At 43.2% G+C, this 21,743-nt stretch overlaps 2 protein-coding genes across 9 annotated transcripts in view; one reads left to right on the plus strand and one right to left on the minus strand.

Annotated features, from left to right (window-relative positions):
- The window catches only part of ZBED4 (zinc finger BED-type containing 4), a 32,091-nt gene extending 16,726 nt beyond the window's left edge, over positions 1-15,365 (minus strand). The window contains exon 1 of one of the 3 annotated variants that reach the window (XM_084810952.1): positions 15,327-15,365. The gene's annotated coding sequence lies outside the window, so the exon portion shown is untranslated. Of the gene's footprint in view, positions 1-1,746; positions 1,781-3,333; positions 3,502-15,326 lie in introns of those variants that run through there. The other 2 variants (XM_084810950.1, XM_084810953.1) reach the window with 2 other exon arrangements.
- A 235-nt stretch (positions 15,366-15,600) lies between these two features.
- BRD1 (bromodomain containing 1) overlaps positions 15,601-21,743 on the plus strand; it is a 42,875-nt gene continuing 36,732 nt past the window's right edge. For 4 of the 6 annotated variants that reach the window (XR_014784462.1, XM_084810944.1, XM_084810947.1 and 1 more), the window contains exon 1: positions 16,559-16,864. Coding sequence is in view for 3 of the 6 variants with exons in the window: in XM_084810944.1 (XP_084667070.1) it covers positions 16,756-16,864 (109 nt within the window). In the remaining 3 variants the exon portion in view is untranslated. Of the gene's footprint in view, positions 16,118-16,558; positions 16,865-21,743 lie in introns of those variants that run through there. The other 2 variants (XM_084810946.1, XM_084810948.1) reach the window with 1 other exon arrangement.

Below are 21,743 nucleotides of genomic sequence, written 5' to 3' on the forward strand. Positions count from 1 at the left end.
CACCTGTTTCTTCCCAGCAACTTAAATGTTGACATAAATGGATATTCTGCTTAAATTCCCATTTCAAAACTGTTAATGAACTGCATCATTAATGATGTGCAGTTTAACTAACGTCCAGTAGTTATGCCTTAATGCCCTTTAAAATACAGTTGGAGTGTCATTGTCATTTAGTTTGGGGTGCTAAGAGGTAGATGTTTTCAATCTTTTCAATCAATGCATGCTTCAGGTGAAACAAGGATTCTCATCTGTGTTAGTGACTATAACAAAACCTGGGGTGAAGTAGTGGCTGTTCTTCTGAAATTGGTAACGTGAGCCTCAATCCAGATAAAGTTAGTTGTGGCTGTGCTGCAATCCTACACAGTTACCTGCAAATACGTCCATAGTACAAAAATGATAATGCTTTGAGAGTAAACATGAAAATAAAGGAACTTGATTTAATCATGTGTAACTTGTTTCACTAGTTTCCATAGGATTTAGGCTGCAATCCTATGATCCGTTACATGGAAGTAAGCTTCACTGAATACAATGAAACTTACTTTTAGGTAAACATGGATAGTATTGCACTGTTAGTCACAACTGACTTGAACTGGATTGAGGTCATGGAGTATGTGATCTTATGTATCCGGTGTTTGGACAAGCTCAGTGGCGAGAAGTTGTACTCTCCTGCTATCTTTCCCTGTCTATGTAATCCTTATGATGTAGCATTTGTTAGGCTTTAATACAAAAAAAAAATAATCTGACTTTTTATGACATTTCATGCTTCTAAATGCAAGGCAGAATTTCAGAAAAAAGATAAATAAAATGCCTGGTTAAACATTTACATGGGATGCTTAAATTGAAGATCCATAGGAGAGAGCTCCTCCCTACTTACAAATAAGCCACTTTCCAACTGCAGCTACAAATACAAAGACATTTTCATCTTTTTTTTAAAGTTTCTGTTCACATTCGATATCAACTACTATAATGATCCACAAGACCTGGATCATTAGTGCAACATCTTTGCATGTCTTCCTTACCAAGGAGAATCACATACCTTACTGAATCACATAAAAGAGCATAGTAATGTATTACTTATACATTAGTTAGGAATGCATTTGCAAATACAATATGAGCATTACAAAGAAATGGGAAACATAGGCATTAAAGGCTGCAATCCTAAACATACTGAAAAGGGAGTAAGCCCCACTGAACACAGTGCAAGTTAGTTCTGTGTGAACATGCATAGGATTGCACTATGAATATAATTTATGAATTATTTAGTTAAGTAAGATTTTAATGCTTTATATATTCTCTACAAACTAAATGAATGGTAGTTCGTACACTGGATTCTGTGCAAAAAACAATGAAAAGGGTAACAATCTGGCATAGAAAAGAGGAAAAGGGCAACAATCATATTATCCATATTATACTTTATGCTTGGCACTGGAAAACATTCCGTATTTCTAAAAGGCAAGCTCCTCCCAACAAGGTAAATAATTCATTTTGAGAGTTTATACTGGTCTGTATTCAGCAAACCAAATCATGATGCAGTTCCACAGGGAACAAGATGAAGCAGGGTTCTAGACCCAGTACAGACTAAAGTCTGGAAGGCTTATTAAGAGGCTAGAGCCTACTAGATTAACAACAAAACCCACATCTTAGAACTACTACTTTTACAGATTTTTATTTTGAACACCTAAAGATGTAATTAGAAAGTTCAGTTCTAGCAACTTTTATACACACACTGGCTCAATAAGGTTCTCTCACCTGCTGTGTTTCTCTCAGGACAAGTTTAAATGAATCAGCCCCTACATGAACCTAGTATTATTCTCCATGTAGTAAGCAAACGTTGAAACGTTTCTTAAACCATGATTTGGCCCAAACATGCACAACTGCACATTAATGGTAGCGGTTATATGGGAAGTGCTGTGTATCAGTCTCCTCATGGGGGCTGAAGTGGGGTTTAAATTAGCCTTTATTGTACATGTGTGTACCTATAAAGCCACATAACACTGTCAGATCATTGATCCATCTATGTTTGATCACTAAGCGAGACCACCGATCTACTGACTATTTTGACTGGCAGCCGCTCTCCAAGGTCTCAGAGGTCTTTCCTAGCCCTGCTATCTGAGATCCTTGTAACTGGAGATGCCATGCACTGAACTTGGGATTTTATGCATATCTATGGGATCAAAACAGCTACTGCCTCTCCAATCACTAAGCACTAGGGTGACTTCATATATTACATTTTCCCTACATGGATAATTCTACCAATACAAATAAACCAGACAGATTACTATATGGAATGACTGTACAAACACCTATTTTGCTGAATAAACCTTCACTGGAAAGTGGCAATTCCATGAACTGGCCTTAAATTTCCCATCTGTACAGTAGAAACAATCGCTGAAATTTCCCCCTTCCACTGCCTGGGCTGCTAAGAGGATTAATCAAAGAGTATGTACAAAAGTGCTCTACACCTTTGGTAGCAGGGAACAAGGGCTGTGTACTCTTTAAAAAGGCATACACTTGCCATCTTAGTGGGTCTGACTGAGTTGTTTACAAGGGGAAAAGGTTGCTCTGGGGAAAGGTGTGGTGTCACACGACGAGGCTTACACGCCACCTTCCCCTTTCATTACTTCTTTTCCCCAGGAGGCATATGCCCAAACCAACCTGGGACCACCCCATAAAGTATGTCAAAAGGAGGGAGGGAATAAAGGGGTGGCGAAAAAAGGGTTTTAGTATTGGTTAAAACAGGGTGAAGTGAGACATACTTTACGGACGGACCCCCATATGGGAACTAAAGGTGTGCGTAGGGAGAGGGGGAGCAGACCGAACCGAAGGCCAGACAAAGCCAGGCGCATGCTCCTGCTCCTTTAAGGGAAGTGCGGCGCAGCGCCTTCCCAGGGGGGCTTCCTGATCCGACACTGAGGGGGGGAATGGGGGGGAGCGGGAGGGACGAAGGTTACCCCACCGTCCTCCTCGTCTGACGGGGGGGGCTCTTAGAGATTCCTGCCGGGGTTCAATGCCGCTTCCCCTCAGACAATAAGGCGGCGCACGCGAGGGTGAGAGAGAGCGGGTCGAGCGCTAGAGCCACGGACGCTGTTTCTTGCGCCCGCCCGACTCCGGATCAACAGCGACTCTCAAGGCTCTTGGAACGGCCAGGGGCGGGGGGTGGGGTGAGGAGAGAGGCCTGGCTGCAGCGGAAGGATTTCAACTGACTACAGGCGTCACTGCCCAAGCACAGCCACGGGGGGTGGCTGAAAGGAGTCCGGCGGGGGTGGGGGTGGGCAGGAGACAGACAGAGACCACATACACCGCCGTCTCCCACAGCCGGGACTTTTCTTCCCTCACCTCGACTCTCCTCCGAAAGCTACCGTCTTCGGTTCCGCCCTGCCGGGGCCGGAATGGTTAACGCGAAGGTTCGAGCGGGCCTGTCCCATTCATTTCTCAGGCGCTTTGTCTCCCGCTGCCGCGACGCTGAACTCGGACTCCCCCGGCTCGACCGCCACGGCTCGTACTGCGCCTGCGCCCCGCTCGGGGCAACAGGCAAGGGGGAGGCGGAGCCGGGGCATGGCACGCAATCCGAGCGGCGAAAGGGCCTCCGTCGGCCGAGCGAGCGCGTCACACGCACCGGCGCAGCGTGTCGCGTCATCGTCTGTGTCGCGGTTCATCGTCATTGATTGAAAGGGCAGACAAAAGCAAAAGGGCACGGCGACAAAATGGTTGCCGCTGAGGGCTAGCTGGGGGCGGAAGAGTAGGTGCGGCTTGGGAAAGTACGAGGCAAGCCCTTGTGTCTTGGCTACTGAATACAGACGAGCGATTTTTGTTTTCTGTTGTACTTTGGGCTGTGGCTACGAGGGTTTCTGTGCCGCCGAGAGTCAACCGAAGGGGCAGCAGTGGAATGCTTATGGAGAAAAGGCCTCTGGGCAAGCACGGTCGTTTTTCCCTTAGAAAGAGGTTAGGTACTTCTAGAGCGAAGAACCCCATCGCGAAGTGGGGGTGAAAATTGTTTCCACACCTGATGCAAAGGCCACGATTCTAAGGCGGTTGGGGGTGGGTGGGGTGGCGGTGGGCTGTTCCGCCCTATTGGAAAGTCCCATTAACTCTATGTAGGGTTGTCAACTAATCAACTGACCCCAATAGCTATGTTTTAAAGACTTGCTTGACGCATAGACCTTAGTGGGAGATAACGGTTATCCCCATGCTATGAAATCTTCACCTTATTGCTGCACATTAAGCTGCTACTAAACGCCCATGAGCCTTTAACAGGCTGGGTTTTTGGTCAACTGGCCATTCTTGTCAGTGGAATAAAGCTCACTTCCAAGTAATTGTGCATAGGACTGCAGCCCCAATGGTGGTGTAGAAGTGGAATTTCAGCAAGTACATAACAGGCTGTATCTGCCAAATTTTTCTCCTCTAAATAGCTAAGTTAAAAAAAAAAGGGGGTAAAGGTGTCCCCAACCAGTCATGTCCGACTCTAGGGTGTGGTGCTCATCTCCATTTCGAAGTCGAAGAGCCAGCGCTGTCCGAAGATGCTTCCGTGGTCATGTGGCCGGCATGACTGAACTTCTTTCAGTTTCAGCAGGTTACCAGTGAACTCATTAAAAGGAAAAGGCTGAAAATCCTTAGTCTGATTTCTTTATCACACTTACAAAGGCTTTGAGACCCAAAATTCAGACTTCATTCATATGAACAGGTGCTGTGGGGCCCAAAAGCTTTTAACTGCTTTACCATCACTTTGGTTCATGCAATAAACACTATTAAATTGAGGAAAGTGTTCAGAACACTATTAGAGCTGTAGTGGGGGAGGATGACCTGATGCAATAGAAGACAAGGTACCTTTAATAGGAGGAGGAGGTTTCTACAGGTGCAAGTTTTCCCACCCCTAAGGCACTTGATAACATGGCAACCTACATCTGCCCACAGTCCTGCTTCTATCCAACTATCAAAGGTGCATCTGAGCTTAAGCTAGCGCTTCAGCTATGACTGTGTAGTCCTGGGTGCAGATATTTAATGCACTGACTCCAATACTATTTGTTATGTACCGTCCCAGAATTTTGTGTAAAGAGATGCCTTATGTCCATGAGTGATTGCTCTGACGAACAGCAGCTTTTGCTTAGAGGTGAGATCTTCTGGCTGGAGATGCTAGTTGAATCTGCAACTGTGTACAGGTGTTGAATGGAATACAGTATGTTTATCATCCTGACGTGACATCTATGTGTTGGCTAAATACACACAAGTCTGTCAGATTGGACTCAACCATACAATTATCAGATTACTGGTTTGGTTGACTCCCAAACATTTGGCTGCTCAGCATCTGAAGGATTTTGTGGGAGGTTGTTCAGTATCATAATGAATCCAAGCTTTTCCCTGCTATAGTACTTCTAAAATGTTACACAGGAGTTTTTCTTTACTTAGTTGCTGAGCCAGTTGTACAACTTTGGGCTTGCACCAAGATAAAACAACATAGTTCTCTATTTCTGTGAGAAAGATCTTTGGGATACAGGGTTGTGTATCTGGTGTAATTCTGTCTGTCTCAAGTCCTTAAATACCTGTACCACATAGTCTCTGAAAATTGGGTGTAATTTCTGAAAGCATCCTTAATGAGATGTGTAAATTAATCCTATGCATCTTTAGATAGGAAAAAACTCATAGAACTCCTGGAGTTCTAGGACTTTATTCTGTCTAAACATGCATAGGATTGTGCCCTTAGGGAAATAAAGCTGTGCAGGGAAAATTGGGCAGATGAGTCACAGAGAAACTTCTGTTGATATATTAATTCTAGTTTAAACCCCTCTTACGGTGATTATTAAGGACTGCAATCTGTGCTAAAGTATTAAATACGTTATGGACTTATTGATACCAGAGTTGTGTACTTAAACTGTATGTTGTTTTGCCTTCTGGTAGTTGTATAGCAGGAATTTTCAAACCTTTTATCATAATCCTTTCTAAATCAAGGAGGGTGGGGGAGGGGGGAAAGAAACCCTTTTGAAGCTTATAGAGTGTAAATAAGACAAAACAAAAGAAGCACAGGACTCTCTTCTATCTTCACTGATTCGGGTTATCAAAACAGTAGCCCATGGGTACATATGGGTAGCCTGATCCTCAAGTACATTTACTTGGGAATCAAGTCCAACTGCATACAGTGGGGCTTACTCCTAAGTATGTATGTGTAGGATTGCAGGTTTACAGCACAGCAAAAGAATGCAAGAAAATTAAAATGCTCCTGTTGGGCCCAAACACTGCCAATAAACACCATAGTGTAGGAGACCCTTGCTTATAGGAAGATAAGAAAATCTTCATTGTCCTGTGTGTCAGGTGAGGAAGGAAATAGGAGCGCATCATACTTCAAAGAACTGGAATGTTGAAAAGGACTGAAATTCAGACCCCTACCTGGATGCAGGGTATTTTCCTAACAGACTCATCTGAATTTGTGTGCAATGAGAATACATGAGTGAAGAAGATGCAGCTCACTAGCTGGGGAAAAGTGCATTGTGATAAGAATGTCCACTATTGTAGGATTGTAGGCATCAGTGTTATAGTTATCTTAAAAAATACAAATACCAAAATAGAAGCAGAGTAAAAACGTGACTCTTTCGTTATGTATGTTTCTGACAATGCTTACTGCTTCTGCTTTGAGGTTGAGGGAATGATTTGTGAACCTTAAAATACATTTTAAATTTGTTTTAATTAAACATTTAAATATTGTTAAGGTCTAATTTTCATGTTTATTTTGTATGGGCTAGTTTTCATGTTTATTTTTCAGATGTGCTAGCTAATGTCATAGCATTTTGAAACTGAAGAAAATAATGATGAAGACATTCCAACTTCATAGCGGCTGCGTGCGTGCATTGAGGGTGTGGTTGTGGGCGAGGAGCAAGCAGCCCTGGATCCAAAGTATCCACAGTCCTCTCGGCCCCTAACATAGAGGGGAAGTCAGACCAGCTCTGAGGCTGGTCTGTAACTGGATTTGGGAGTAAAATGTCCCACAGAGAGGAAAAAGAGGCAACAGACACCTGCACTGTTCCTTCTGCCCTGCCGCCTAGTGTCTGGCAGAGCTTTGGATGGGGCAGAGCCTCTGAGACTGGAGCACCCCATCCTCCAGAATCCCTCCCCTTTAGGATTGCATTCTAAACTGGTTAGAGAATCAAGTCTGGGGAATAACACTGACAGACAACACCTTTAGACAAGTCATTAGACATCCTATGCTAAGATTCAAACAACAGTGATTTGTGCTGCCCTGGAAATAACATTAATGACCTGTGATCATCTTGAAATTCAGAAATATTTATGTGCTACCCATAGATAATGATCTGCAGAGTTTTCAAAAGCCCATGGTAGAGTCTCAGATTTAGGTTAAACGTCCCAATTATGCTAGTAGTGCTTCTATGGCAAAAGAATGAAACCTTGGTAGTTAAACAAATGAGACCTGCTACATTACTGGAAAGAGCGAAAATTAATCCCACTGTCAAATACTGAGCTCCATCACATTCTAAAGACATCAACAGAAGCTTTCATTTTCAAGCTGCAGTCATACTAGGATAAAGAAGAAAACCTAAACATCTTTAAAAGGGAAAATAAGGCTGCTTAAAAAAAACACCTTGGTTCCTAGCAACTATTTTTCTGATATGAATATTACTTTCTACTGTATTAGCTTTTGGGGTTCCTAAGCATTGTATTCATGAGATCAGGAAAGAGGTTTTTTAATCAGTTTCCCCAGAACATTTCAAAACAGTGCTATTTGTATTTGTGTGTACGTGCGTGTAATTGTACACTCATATTTTCAAAAGCTTGTACGCCACCTTGTGAAGGCAGTGTGCCCTAAAAAGCAGGTTAAAAATCTCTTAATAATAACTATCAAACAGACAAGAATAACTTAAAGAAAATAATTGTATTCAAATCATCCAAAATGTATTTTAAGTCGAATAATTTCAATGTAAATATCTGCAAATAGTTACATTTGTTAATCATGTTATGTATGATATAGTAAAAAAAAACAAAACCTTCCTCTTCCCATACATTTTTAATTAGCTATTATCTAAAGTTCACAAAACTGTTAAATAAAATTGTACTTTAAATAAGCATACATGTTCAACATTAACTTATTATGTTCAACATTAACTTATTTTTAAATTTCAGTCCTTTTTCCTTCTCTTTACTTTTAATCATTAATGAGTTAGGGCACAATCCTAAGGCTGCTAGACAGCAGCTAGACAGCCATAGGATTGATCGGTTTCCAGGAACTGGCCTTGGAGCCTGTGCTTCAAAGTCAGTTCCTGGAGAACTGCCTCCCCTGCCACGTTGTACATGGCGTAGATCATCCCTGCACTCCGTGCTCATAATAGCAGCACGGAGCAGGACAAAAGGGGGCATTCCCGGGGGTGGGGTGGGGGTTGCAGAAGTGCCTGTACAACATTTCTTTTGTGTTGTCTGGCCTCCCCACCCCACGCTTCGATGTCCTGCAACTAGACAGCTGAAATTAGCCGTCTAGCCGCAAATGTAGGGAGGCTGGAGCGTGTAGGAGATGATCTCCTCTGCACTCCTCCCGCCATGCATTGGATAGGCAGTCACCTCCGAGTTTGGAGGCAGCCGCCTATCCCCACAGGATTGCTCCCTTAATCAATTTTCCAAAGATTTTAATATATTTAGTTAAATCATGTGAGGAGGCCCAAATAGTTATTTTTTCTTGCTTTTAAAATATTCTACCTTTTTATGCTTTAAAAAACTGCAGGTAGCTATGTTAGTCCATTAGAAAATATTATTCATCAAGACCTACTTAAATTTGGGAACGCTTTTGAGTTCATCCGAACTCTCAGGCTAGATATCAAGAAAAACAACAACAAAGCAGAGTTAGGGGGAAAAATGTTTGGGCTCATAAAGCAGATTGGGGCTTTTTCATCATGCCAAATATCATTTTGCCTTTTTCCTCCATCCTTTTGTGTGCTTGTGTTATGTTTTCTTTAATTAACATTTTGCTTAAAGAGGAGCTCTTGCGAACTTGCTGAGTATTTTGTTCCATTTTAGTTGGCCCTAACGAGAACTACCAGAAGTACAACCTGGGTTTCGAAGAGGCAGAGGAACTAGAGATCAAATCGCCAACATTCGCTAGATCATGGAGAAAGCAAGAGAATTCCAGAAAAACATCTATTTCTGCTTCATTGACTACGCTAAAGCCTTTGATTGTGTGGATCACAACAAACTGTGGCAAATTATTAAAGAGATGGGAGTACCAGACCATCTTACCTGTCTCCTGAGAAACCTGTATGAGGGTCAAGAAGCAACAGTAAGAACCGGACATGGAACAACCGATTGGTTCAAAATTGGGAAAGGAGTACGACAAGGCTGCATATTGTCACCCTGCTTATTTAACTTATATGCAGAGTACATCATGAGAAATGCCGGGTTGGATGAATCGCAGGTCGGAATTAAGACTGCCGGGAGAAATATCAACAACCTCCAATATGCAGACGATACCACCCTAATGGCAGAAAGCGAAGAGGATCTAAAGAGCCTCTTGTTGAGGGTGAAAGAGGAGAGTGCAAAAGCTGGTTTGAAACTCAACATTAAAAAAACGAAGACCATGGCATCTGGCCCCATCACTTCCTGGCATATAGAAGGGGAAGAAATGGAAGCAGTGACAGATTTTACTTTCTTGGGCTCCAAGATCACCGCAGACGGTGACTGTAGCCATGAAATTAAAAGACGCTTGCTCCTTGGGAGGAAAGCTATGGCAAACCTAGACGGCATAGTAAGAAGCAGAGACATCACCTTGCCAACAAAGGTCCGTCTAATCAAAGCTATGGTTTTCCCAGTAGTAATGTATGGCTGTGAGACCTGGACTATAAGGAAGGCTGAGCACCAAAGATTTGATGCTTTCGAACTGTGATATGAAATAAAGATAAAGATATCTTTATAAATAAAGATATGAACTTGAGCACGCTCCGGGAGAGAGCGTGGGACAGGAAGGCCTGGCGTGCTATGGTCCATGGGGTCATGAAAAGTCGGACACGACTGAACAACAACAATGGTTCTTATAAGATTTAGCTTTCTGCTTTAGCTCCATGTTTGATTCCTCTCTTTTCTAAATTGAAGATAGTTTAATTCTTTTGATGAAAAACTTAAAACAGGGGAGTTGATGATTTAAATAAAGATAGCATTCAACAACATACTTTATCCTTACATTACAGAAATGCATAGATGCATCTTCATATTGCCAACAAAACTGAATAGGAGAGCCATGTGCTTGATGTTTACTTCCTCAGAAGCTGTCTGGCTTAAATGCAGTGATATAAGGGAACAGAAGATCAGAAAAAGATCAAAAACAGTACAGATCTGAATCCTTATTTATTCCACTCAGACCATCCTTTTGACTAGCAGAAAAAATATCATGTGGTTATGTAATTAAAGACTATATAGAGCATTTTCAAGTGGACTGCTGTACTTGCAAACAATTTTGATATAAAAACATGTTTCTGTCCATTAACATTTGGGGGTATCTTTCTTAGAAAATGTGTTTCTTTAATTATAAAGGGTAAGGGTACTACAATGCTGCAACCAAGAATAAGGGAATGATACCATTTTGCAGAAAAACTTTCCTGTAAAAATCCTTTAAAAACAAGGATAGTTGGTCACCCGCTAAAATGTACGTAACTGGCCAACATGATCATATCATGCCAGTACTTTTCCAGCTGCACTGGCTGCCATTCCATGTCCAGGCCTGATTCAAAGTGCTGGTATTAACATTCAAAGCCCTAAACAGTTGGGGCCATGTTATCTGAAGGATTGTCTCCTGCCATATGTACCTACCCAAATCCTAAGATCATCTTCAGGAGGCCTTCTCCAGGAGCCCCTGCCAAAGGAAGTGAGGCTGGTGGCTACCAAAAAGAGGGCCTTTTCTGCTGTGGAATGAGAGAAGTTCCCGTCGCCTATGCTGTACTTATTCAGGTGCCAGTGAAGACCTTTTTATTTTCCTAAGTATTTTAGATGAACTTGAACACGCTCCAGGAGAGAGCGCAGGACAGGAAGGCCTGGCGTGCTATGGTCCATGGGGTCACGAAGAGTCGGACATGACTGAACGACTGAACAACAACAACAAAGTATTTTAGCCTTATAGTCTTTTAACTTTGCTGTTTTAAATAACTTTTGTTGTTGTTGTTCAGTCGTTCAGTCGTGTCCGACTCTTCGTGACCCCATGGACCATAGCACGCCAGGCCTTCCTGTCCTGCGCTCTCTCCCGGAGCGTGCTCAAGTTCATATTCATTGCATCCGTGATGCTATCTAGCCATCTCATCCTCTGCCGTCCCCTTCTCCTTTTGCCTTCAGTCTTTCCCAGCATCAGAGTCTTTTCCAGGGAGTTTTCTCTTCGCATTAGGTGGCCAAAATATTGGAGCTTCAGCTTCAGTATCTGTCCTTCCAATGAGCACTCCGGGTTGATTTCCTTTAGGATGGACTGATTTGACCTCCTTGCAGTCCAGGGGACTCGTAAGAGTCTTCTCCAGCACCACAGTTCGAAAGCATCAATTCTTCGGCGCTCAGCCTTCCTTATAGTCCAGCTCTCACAGCCATACATTACTACTGGGAAAACCATAGCTTTGATTAGATGGACCTTTGTTGGCAAGGTGATGTCTCTGCTTCTTACTATGCTGTCTAGGTTGGCCATAGCTTTCCTACCAAGGAGCAAGCGTCTTTTAATTTCATGGCTACAGTCACCATCTGCGGTGATCTTGGAGCCCAAGAAAGTAAAATCTGTCACTGCTTCCATTTCTTCCCCTTCTATATGCCAGGAAGTGATAGGGCCAGATGACATGATCTTAGTTTTTTTAATGTTGAGTTTCAAACCAGCTTTTGCACTCTCCACTTTCACCCTCAACAAGAGGCTCTTGAGATCCTCTTCGCTTTCTGCCATTAGGGTGGTATCGTCTGCATATCGGAGGTTGTTGATAATTCTCCCGGCAATCTTAATTCCGACCTGCGATTCATCCAACCCGGCATTTCTCATGATGTACTCTGCATATAAGTTAAATAAGCAGGGTGACAATATGCAGCCTTGTCGTACTCCTTTCCCAATTTTGAACCAATCGGTTGTTCCATGTCTGGTTCTTACTGTTGCTTCTTGACCCTCCTACAGGTTTCTCAGGAGACAGGTAAGGTGGCCTGGTATTCCCATCACTTTCAGAATTTGCCACAGTTTGTTGTGATCCACACAATCAAAGGCTTTAGCGTAGTCAATGAAGCAGAAATAGACGTTTTTCTGGAATTCTCTTGCTTTCTCCATGATGCAGCGAATGTTGGCGATTTGATCTCTAGTTCCTCTGCCTCTTCGAAACCCCGCTTGTACTTCCGGTAGTTCTCGGTTCGCATACTGCTGAAGCCTAGCTTGTAGGATTTTGAGCATCACCTTGCTGGCATGTGAAATGAGCGCAATTGTGCGGTAGTTTGAACACTCTTTGGCGTTGCCCTTCTTTGGAATTGGAATGTAAACTGACCTTTTCCAGTCTTGCGGCCATTGTTGAGTGTTCCAGATTTGTTGGCATATTGAATGCAGCACTTTAACAGCATCATCTTTTAGGATTTTAAATAGCTCGGCTGGAATACTGTCATCTCCGCTAGCTTTGTTGTTCCTAATGCTTCCTAAGGCCCACTTGACTTCACTCTCTAGGATGTCCGGCTCAAGTTCAGTGACCACACTCTCATGGCTATCAGGGACATTAAGAACATTATAGTTCTTCTGTGTATTCTTTCCACCTCTTCTTAATCTCATCCTCTTCTGTTAGGTCCCTGCCTTCTTTGTCCTTTATCATGCCCGTCTTTGCACAAAACGTTCCCTTGAGATCTCCGATTTTCTTGCAGAGATCTCTAGTGTTTCCCATTCTGTTGTTTTCCTCGATTTCTTTGCATTGTTCATTTAAGAAGGCCTTCTTGTCTCTCCTTGCTATTCTCTGGAACTCTGCATTCAGTTGGGTATATCTTCCCCTTTCTCCCTTGCTTTTCGCTTCCCTTCTTTTGTGAGCTACTTGTAAAGCCTCATCAGACAGCCACTTGGCTTTCTTGCATTTCTTTTTCTTTGGGATGGATTTTGTTGCTGCCTCCTGAACAATGTTACGGACCTCCGTCCATAGTTCCTCAGGCACTCTGTCTATCAGGTCTAATCCCTGAAATCTATTCCTCACCTCCACTGTATATTCATCAGGGATATGACTGAGGTCATACCTGAACGGTTTAGTGGTTTTCCCGACGTTCTTCAATTTAAGCCGAAATTTTGCAAGAAGCAGCTCATGATCTGAGCCACAGTCAGCTCCAGGTCTTGTTTTTACTGACTGTATGGAGCTTCTCCATCTTTGGCTGCAAAGGACATAATCAATCTGATTTCGATATTGACCATCTGGTGACGTCCACGTGTAGAGTCGCCTCTTGTGCTGTTGGAAAAGAGTGTTTGCTATGATCAGCATGTTCTTTTGGCAAAACTCTATTAGCTTTTGTCCTGCTTCATTTTGTACACCAAGGCCATGCCTGCCTGTTATCCCGGTGATTTCTTGACTTCCTACTTTAGCATTCCAATCCCCTATGATGAAGAGGACATCTTTTTTTGGTGTTAGTTCTAGAAGGTGTTCTAGGTCTTCATAGAACCGATCAACCTCAGCTTCTTCGGCCTCAGTGGTTGGGGCATAGACTTGAATTACTGTGATGTTGAGTGGTTTGCCTTGGATTCGTACTGAGATCATTCTATCATTTTTAAGATTGTACCCCAGTACTGCTTTTCCCACCCTTTTGTTGACTATGAGTGCTACTCCATTTCTTCTAAGGGATTCTTGCGCACAATAGTAGATATGATGGTCACCTGAATTAAATTCGCCTATGCCTGTCCATTTGAGTTCGCTGATTCCCAAGATGTCGATGTTCAATCTTGCCGTCTCGTGTATGACCACCTCCAGCTTACCTTGATTCATTGATCTGACATTCCAGGTTCCTAAACAATATTGTTCATTACAGCATCGGATTTTCTTTTCACCGCCAGACACATCCACAGCTGATTGTCCTTTTGGGTTTGGCCCAGCCGCTTCACTCTTTCTGGCGCTACTTGGAAATACCCTCTGCTCTTCCCCAGTAGCATATTGGACACCTTCCGACCTGAGGGGCTCATCTTCCTGCGTCATATCTTTTAGCCTTGTGATACGTTCCATGGGGTTTTCTTGGCAAGAATACTGGAGTGGGTTGCCATTTCCTTCTCCAGTGGACCACATTTTGTCAGAACCCTCTGCCATGACCTGTCCGTCTTGGGTGGCCCTGCACGGCATAGCTTATGGCTTCACTGAGTTACGCAAGCCCCTTCGCCACAACAAGGCAGTGATCCATGAAGGGGTTTAAATAACTTACTGTATTTTAAATCTCTCCATATCTGCTAGGTTTTATTCTGGTTTTATTTTTATACTGTACTTTTAAGCTTTTATACTTTATATTTTACAGTTTTTATTCTGTACTTTGTGGTTTTAATTCTTGTGAACCGCCCAGAGAGCTTCAGCTATTGGGCAGCAAAGAAATGTAATAAATAACATAGTTTGACTTCATCTTCCTGCTAATTTGTCTTCTCACTATATGCATATGTTGGATGTCATTGCCTACAAACATCAGACCATTTGCCTTGAAGCCTTTTGAGGTTATTGATATGGGTGTTTCCAAATTACTAATATATTCATCACATGTAAATTATGTACGGGATTGCAGCCATGTTTTCACATCATACTACAGCACTGAAGTTTGCTTAATTTTGTTGGTGAGCCTTTTACAAGTCCAGGTTCCATGCAGATTCTTGCCACCTGACAAGGAATATAAGTTCCTTGTCATATCATATACTACTGGCCATACAGGAGCATTGCTATGTACACATAAATAATGTCCATCTATCACTGTTATACTGCAGAACAATTATCTGCAGAACCATAAACCATCTTCAGTGCTGGTATTTATACAAGTAGAGAACAAAGCCACTCCTTTAGTAATGGGACAATGGCAGTGAGCTGCACCTTTGAAAACGTTCCTTAGTTTTACTCCTCCAGAGCCTGCCTTCCCTGCTGATCGAAAGCAGGCCACCATCCTATGCTCGGTTTTCTTGGGAAAGGCCGATTGAACTCGGCAGAATATCTTCCGAATAAACATGCACAGTAAAACCAAGCTAAAGCATTCACGCTAGCGCCGGGAACCTAAAAGCGTAATCCTACACATGTCTACTCAGAAGTGAGTACCACTTAGTTCAACGGGGCTGTCCCCCAGGGAAGGGTGCACAGGATTGCAGCCGAAGTGTATTTGCTCAGGCGGATTCAGTGGGATTTGCTTCCGAGTAAACATACCTAGGATCTCCCGGTGAACGGGGTTAAACCCAAAGCACCCGCTGCACCTCACGCGTCTTCGTTTTCTGCGCACGACACCTAAAATGGCAGCGGCTGTCACCGACATGAGACGCTACCTGTTTTTTCACCCGCCGCGGCAGGCGAGGAGCGGCCAGCCCAGAAAAACTCACTCTTCCCGAAGTTGACCGGCAGCGAGGACTGGGGGAGCGTCCGCCGCGAAGCGTCCCGCGCGAGGATTGGCTCGCGGGCGGGTGACGAGCCTGGAGGGGGCCGGCGGGGGAGGCCCGTTGCCCCGCCCACAGAGCGCGCGGAGCCCTGGCGAGGCGTCCGCGTCGTCGTCGTCGTCCGCAGGCTGGGAGGCGCCTGGCGCCCTCGCGTCCTGTTCCTCCTCGCCCCCCGCCTGCGCGCTCCCTTCCTCCCCTCCCCCGCCGGCGCGAGCGCTGTGCTGAAGCCGCCGCATTGTTTGCGCCGAGGGGGGAGGAGGGGAAGCTCGTCGGCCACGGGAGCCTCAGCGCCCAACCCGCAGCCGGACTGCGGCCCTTCGCGACGCGCTCCGCCTCCCGCCCCGAATGCGTCGCTGCAGCCGGATCCAGCAACCGCCACCTCCGCCGCGACCGGGAGCCCGCGGGCGGCCGCGACAGCGCGGTGTCCGCCGCCGCCGCCTCCTCGGTCTCCCCTTCGCCTGGCACTAGCAGCGGAAGGAGCGAGCGCCGCCGCCATTAGACCGGACCCAGCCCGGTGTCTCAGAGTGGAAGGAGGGTCTGTCAGCCGCATCCCTGCGGCTCCCTCAGGTGAGAGCGGCAGCGCCTGCGTGCGGGAGCGGCTGGCGGGCCCGTCTCGCCCCCGAGCGAGCCCCGCTGAGCGAGAGAGCCGGGGCGGCTCTTGTGATGGGCGGGCGCCATGTTTGCCGCCCGAGTATTGTCCCGGGCGGGGGTGTGGGGAGGAGAGGGGGAGAAGCGAGGGGGCCCTTCTCGCAGAAAGGCCGGAGAAAGAGCTGCTGGGCCTGGCGTGGAAGGAGCCATTCTGCGAGATACGGGGGGGCGGAGGATGGGGGAGGGGAGCGCCGTGGATCTGGGCAGGAACCATTGGCGCGGGGGCGGGCTGTGGGAGGGGAGAAGGGGCGTGCTCCGGAGACTTCCAGCGACTGTGTTTATGTCACGGTGAGGCGGAGACGGGGCGGGGAAAAGCTAGCGTTTGGATGGGGGCGTCTGAATCTCGTGTCGGGTCGAACCATTCCAGAAGGGAGGGGTGTCGTACATGTCAATACGTTGTAGCTTTAATATTAGGGCGTGAATTTGTTATGTCTTCCTCTTAATTTTTACCCCTTTAATTCTGGATATTATCATCTCTCTTCCTGGATGTTGGGTTTACTGACGTCAGGGAGAGAGGGTTAGTTTCTGGGAAGCTCACTTTCGCTTTTTTAAGTGAAATGTGGCTTTCCCTTTTTCTCTTGACTTTAAGTTGTTTGTTTATTTTATTTATTTACACTACTTATATACCACTCCACATCAGAAGATTTCGGAGCAGTGAACAACAAGGTAACAGAACAGAACACCAGGTTAAAAGAGTTAAAACATTTTTCTTTGTCCTATATAAGTGTGGGGAGTTAGCACCGCTGAATTCAGTAGGGTATGATTCAGTGTAGACATGTATAGGGTTAGGTTATTGGAATTCTTAATCACCGGCATATATCAGAGTGCCAGCCTTTTCACTGAATGATTGAACGGGGAGGCTTTCATTTGCTTGTTATAGGAAAGGTGATGTAAGATACAAACAAATATATCTGTATCTTATTGTTTTGTGTACCCGTTGCAGTGCACATATTGCAAATCTTAATCTGTCATAACTTTGACAAACAGTAGGCTTCTTGGTGGGTGTTTTCTGAAAGAAATATTTAGACAGATGACATCATTTTCAAGAAGCCTTGTCTGTTGTTGCTGAGCTATGAACACTTGACTTGAGCATCAATAAGCATTTCTTTCTGTCTTAGTCTTCTAGACATGGAATCCTTTCACTGTATTTGAACTACTTTTTGTATAGCTGTTCTCTTAGTTTATGATACAAGCATATGCGCTGAACAAGATACACATAGTATTTACAACCCTGGAGAAAATAGTTTTAGTTGAACGCATGTTAACTTATATTGTTTTCTGTTAAAACTGTTTCATTGCACAAAGACAGACTTCTAGCTTTGTTTTTGGAATGTTGATTATTTTAAGGCTGAAGATTTTGAGAACAGTTAACTGTCAAGCAATATAGCTGTCATAGTATAGCTATCAAGCAGTATAGCTGTCAAGCAATAAGGTATGCTATTACTAATACATGTGATAGCCATTTTAAAAGTTGGCTTGGATCTGGGAGGTCTGGATTTAAGAGTAATTTATGTCATAGTCTCAGTCATCTCTTCTTCTGTAAAATAAGCACAGCGGTGACCTACCTTACAAGGTTGTTATGAGAGCAAAAAGATTCTAAGGCTGCAATCCTATATGCCACCCTTCCCCAACACAGTACCTTCTAGATGCTTTGGACAGCAACTCCAGTTAGCCCCAGCCAGCATGCCTGACAGTCAGGGATTGTTGAAGTTGTAGTGCAAAACTTCTGGAGGCTAGCAGGTTGGGGAAGGCTGCTGTATGCACTTATATGGGAACAAATCCCATTCAACGCAGTTCTGATATTAGACATGCAGAGGCTTATGCTATACAATACTTAGTACTCCATTTTCAATATACCTAGTAGTGTAAAAATATTCATCAATGTCTCCATACCTTATTTTATTTCTAATATAATTTTTAAAAGAGATGTTCTGGTTTCTATTCTAAATGCTGAACCAAGGCATCAGATTCTATCAAAAAACCAGCTTAGAGATTCCTGGAGAGGGAGAGATCTATTCAAACCTACATCTATTTTTGATGTAGGTTTGAATAGATACATCCTGCATTTGGAAGTATTTGTTATATACTTGGTGAACTAATCATTCAGCATTGCGGTTTCACTAATTCTGTGGAAATTCATGTAGTTGTACACTCCTCCCACCATCACCTTAGTATTCATAGTCAAATATTAGGGGAAATGGTTTTTAAATGTTATTTGTCCCTGCCTCTTCCAAAATTAGGATTTTTCCTGGAAAAATTGCCAACACAGCTTGAAAAGGAGGAATCTTCATTTTCAGAGCTGGAGAGAAATGGGGAGTCATTGGCAAAAAGATATGAAAAAAAGTCAGGCATCACCCATTAAAAAAATTCTCTCAGTGCAGACATTTGTGTGTTGTCTTCAGATTGCATTGCACAGCTATCCTATTCTTTTCCAAAAACAGCTGCAGTTAGTGGAAGAGAAACTGGTGATTGCCATCCAGTAGCCTTTTATTACGTTAAAAAAAACACACACAGCTGTTGTCTGTTGCATTTGTGTCTACTACAAGTGTTGCAGACAGGACGGCTTTCTGAAACAAGTAATATTCTAAATGAGTTGTGTGACAAATGCTTTTTGATTATTCTCTTGTATTGTACTTTAGTTTTATAAGGATTTATAATGCAGCTAAGAAATTATGGTGGCATTCTAAACTCTTAAGCAGAGTAAACCATGAATATAACAAGTTCATGAGTTAAATTAAAAAAGAAGGGTTATAGCTTAAGAATCTGTTTACCAGTGATGTGATACAGAAAATTTCTGCAGAAAAATTTCAAGTGCTTTATTTTTTTTGTGGAAAATGTTCCGTTTCGTAATTTCATTAGTAACAATGAATGGATGCCAGTTTCAAATACAATATTAGTCAAGCTTGGCCGTTTCAAAGTTGTAATTAATGTTTTTCAGGTGATTATCCCTAGCAAGTATGTGAGAGAATACACATATGTCACTGAAATACATATATGTCGCAGTGTGAAATGGATTAACTATTGAAAGTGAAACTAAAGGTGCCCCAACAACCTTAGTGGAAGAGAGTTGAACTCTATTGAAACAGATGAGTGTTTGTCAACATACCATGCACAGTTCTTTGGGGTTTTTAAAATGATTTATTGTAGACTTTCCCAACCTGATGCCCTCCAGATGTGTTGGACTGCAACTTCCAGCATCCCCAGCTAGCCATACTGACTGAAGGATGCTGGGAGTTGTAATCCAGCACATCTGGAGGGCACCAGGTTGGGGAAAGCTGAATTAATATGTCAACAATTTTCAGTACCTTTGTTTCATTTAAACAATGTAAGGGAAGTACATGCTGTTGTCTTTAAATTCCAATAAAATTTTTGACGTAATATAACACTTAAATCACATTAAATGTGCTTCAGTTTTTTTGTCATCAAATATTTCAGGTCAAATACCTGGGGTGTATTGGGACAAAAAATTAACATGGGTTACCTTGTTGTTTATTTGACTTGTGTTTAATAAACACGCTAAATTAAATCACTTTCTAGTGATTTTCCAATACAAACTGAGCATTTTTTGATGCAAATGATCCTATGCAAATTTGCCTAATTTGTGTTGGGAAATTTTCCAGTTCGAAATTTTTCAGAAAACCTTCATTGCTGTTCACATAATGTGTGTACATGTGGAGGTATATAGAACTTGTACCCATAAAATGATTGAATAAGGGTATACATGTATCATGTTCATATAAGTGAAGGTTCTGGTTTTATGAACCATCTGGAGGGTGGGCAGACAGACAAGTGTGCATTGCACAAGATCATTAAATGCACACTAATTACCCCTAACAATTTTAACTGCTTATACTTGTCAGTGGAGGGCATAATCTTCCCTGTGTGTGTGCAGTGTTTACACAGGTAGGGAGACCCATAGGACATAACTGAGCACTGTTCTTTCTTCCACCACCAACTTACATGTATGCAAACACTATGTTCCTTGACTGGAAGGAGGTATGGGAGCTGTTCACACACTTATTTCTTATAATGGCGTGGTGCACTGCATGCCCATGCTTCATTAGGGGAGGGCTGGGGAAAACAGGACTCTTACCATGTCCTGTTGAGAATTCCTCTGTGTGTGGGTACCATTCATGTTCAGGGAAGGATTATGCCAAGAATAACTAAAGGCTGGCTTTTTTTCTCCAATGCTTTAAATTTATACTTATAGGTAAGGTGGGTACACATTAGCTAACAAGGGTTTCTAAATAAAATGTGGAGTGCACTTGTGATCTTGTGAAGGCAGCAGCAATCCTTCAGTGCACTGAAGCGCACTATCTTGTTCATTTGCTGAAATGGAATAATCAGCTTTTGTCAGTTTCCTAAAGGCAATGAATGCATTTGGGTAGTGGTTGAAAACATTCTTCAATAAACTTTTGCTCACTTCATAAAATCATTTCAGTCCTTGGGGAACAGAGCATCCCTTAGTAATGTTGAATTTTTACTCAACATAATCAAGGCTCACTACAAATATTGTCTGAAGAAAGTGCTGGTGGGTTGCAGTTGACCTTTCAAAGCAGTTGTTTAAGACTAAAAATTAAGTGTTAACTGCATTATTGCAACAGTATGGTTCTAGTCTGGAAAATGGCCCTGAAGAGAGGAGGGCACCTGCACCGTTGTTATAAATTATTTCATATTCCCATATATATCCAGATAACTTCATGTATTATTGCCTAGCTAGTCTTGTTTTTTTCCTGATAGAAAGAGTAAAATGAGTGTTGCATCAGTGGAGGTTGATTAATTGGGGAGAGGATCTCATGCCCTAAGAGAATTGTTGTGTAACTGGTAGATTTACAAAACTGACTTAATGCAGAGGAGATAATTGCTGTAAAGAAAACAGTAAATATCTGCTTAAAAATTTGTAAAGAAACCCCAGAGTGGTTTACAGACATTATCAAGCATTGGTTTTGTTTCTCTTTTTGAGATCAGTTCACAACATTTTTCTTTTATCTCAGCATTTTGGCATGGGAATTTCCACAATATAACTCTTCCGGCTTTCTCTCCTTTGCCCCTCTGTGCCTTTAGCAGCATATTGGATCCGTCACAGCTTCTGTCCAATTCTTGATTCAGTGTATTGTACTTTAAACATTTGGGCTTTTCAGCAGATTTCTCACCCTATTACAAGGCAGAGACATCAAAATACTCCTTCTCTACTGATAACTGAGTTAAGCCACACACTACAGGGGAACGAGCCAATGTCCCACTTCTTCACAAGGGCATTAGTTGCAAGGACCCTGTACCTGAGCAGCCATCCCTGAGTCTTCTCCAAAGGATATTTCTAAGAGCTTATGTATACTTCATCTCAACATCTGTGGGTGCAAACATGCAAATTGTGTCAGTGTCTGCTCCCACCACCTACCCGTACCCTAGATAGAACTTGAACTATTGTTAAATTCCCAGTATGAAAACTGTCCCTTCCCAGAAGCAGAAGGCAAGGATATGTGCATAAAACAGACCATGCTCTGTAAACTTTCCAGACAGTGACTGGGTTCACACAACATGGGAA

This window comes from Heloderma suspectum, chromosome 7 (assembly GCF_057233095.1).
Source record: "Heloderma suspectum isolate Gila_16-S chromosome 7, 16-S_ref, whole genome shotgun sequence".
Lineage (NCBI taxonomy): Eukaryota > Metazoa > Chordata > Lepidosauria > Squamata > Helodermatidae > Heloderma > Heloderma suspectum.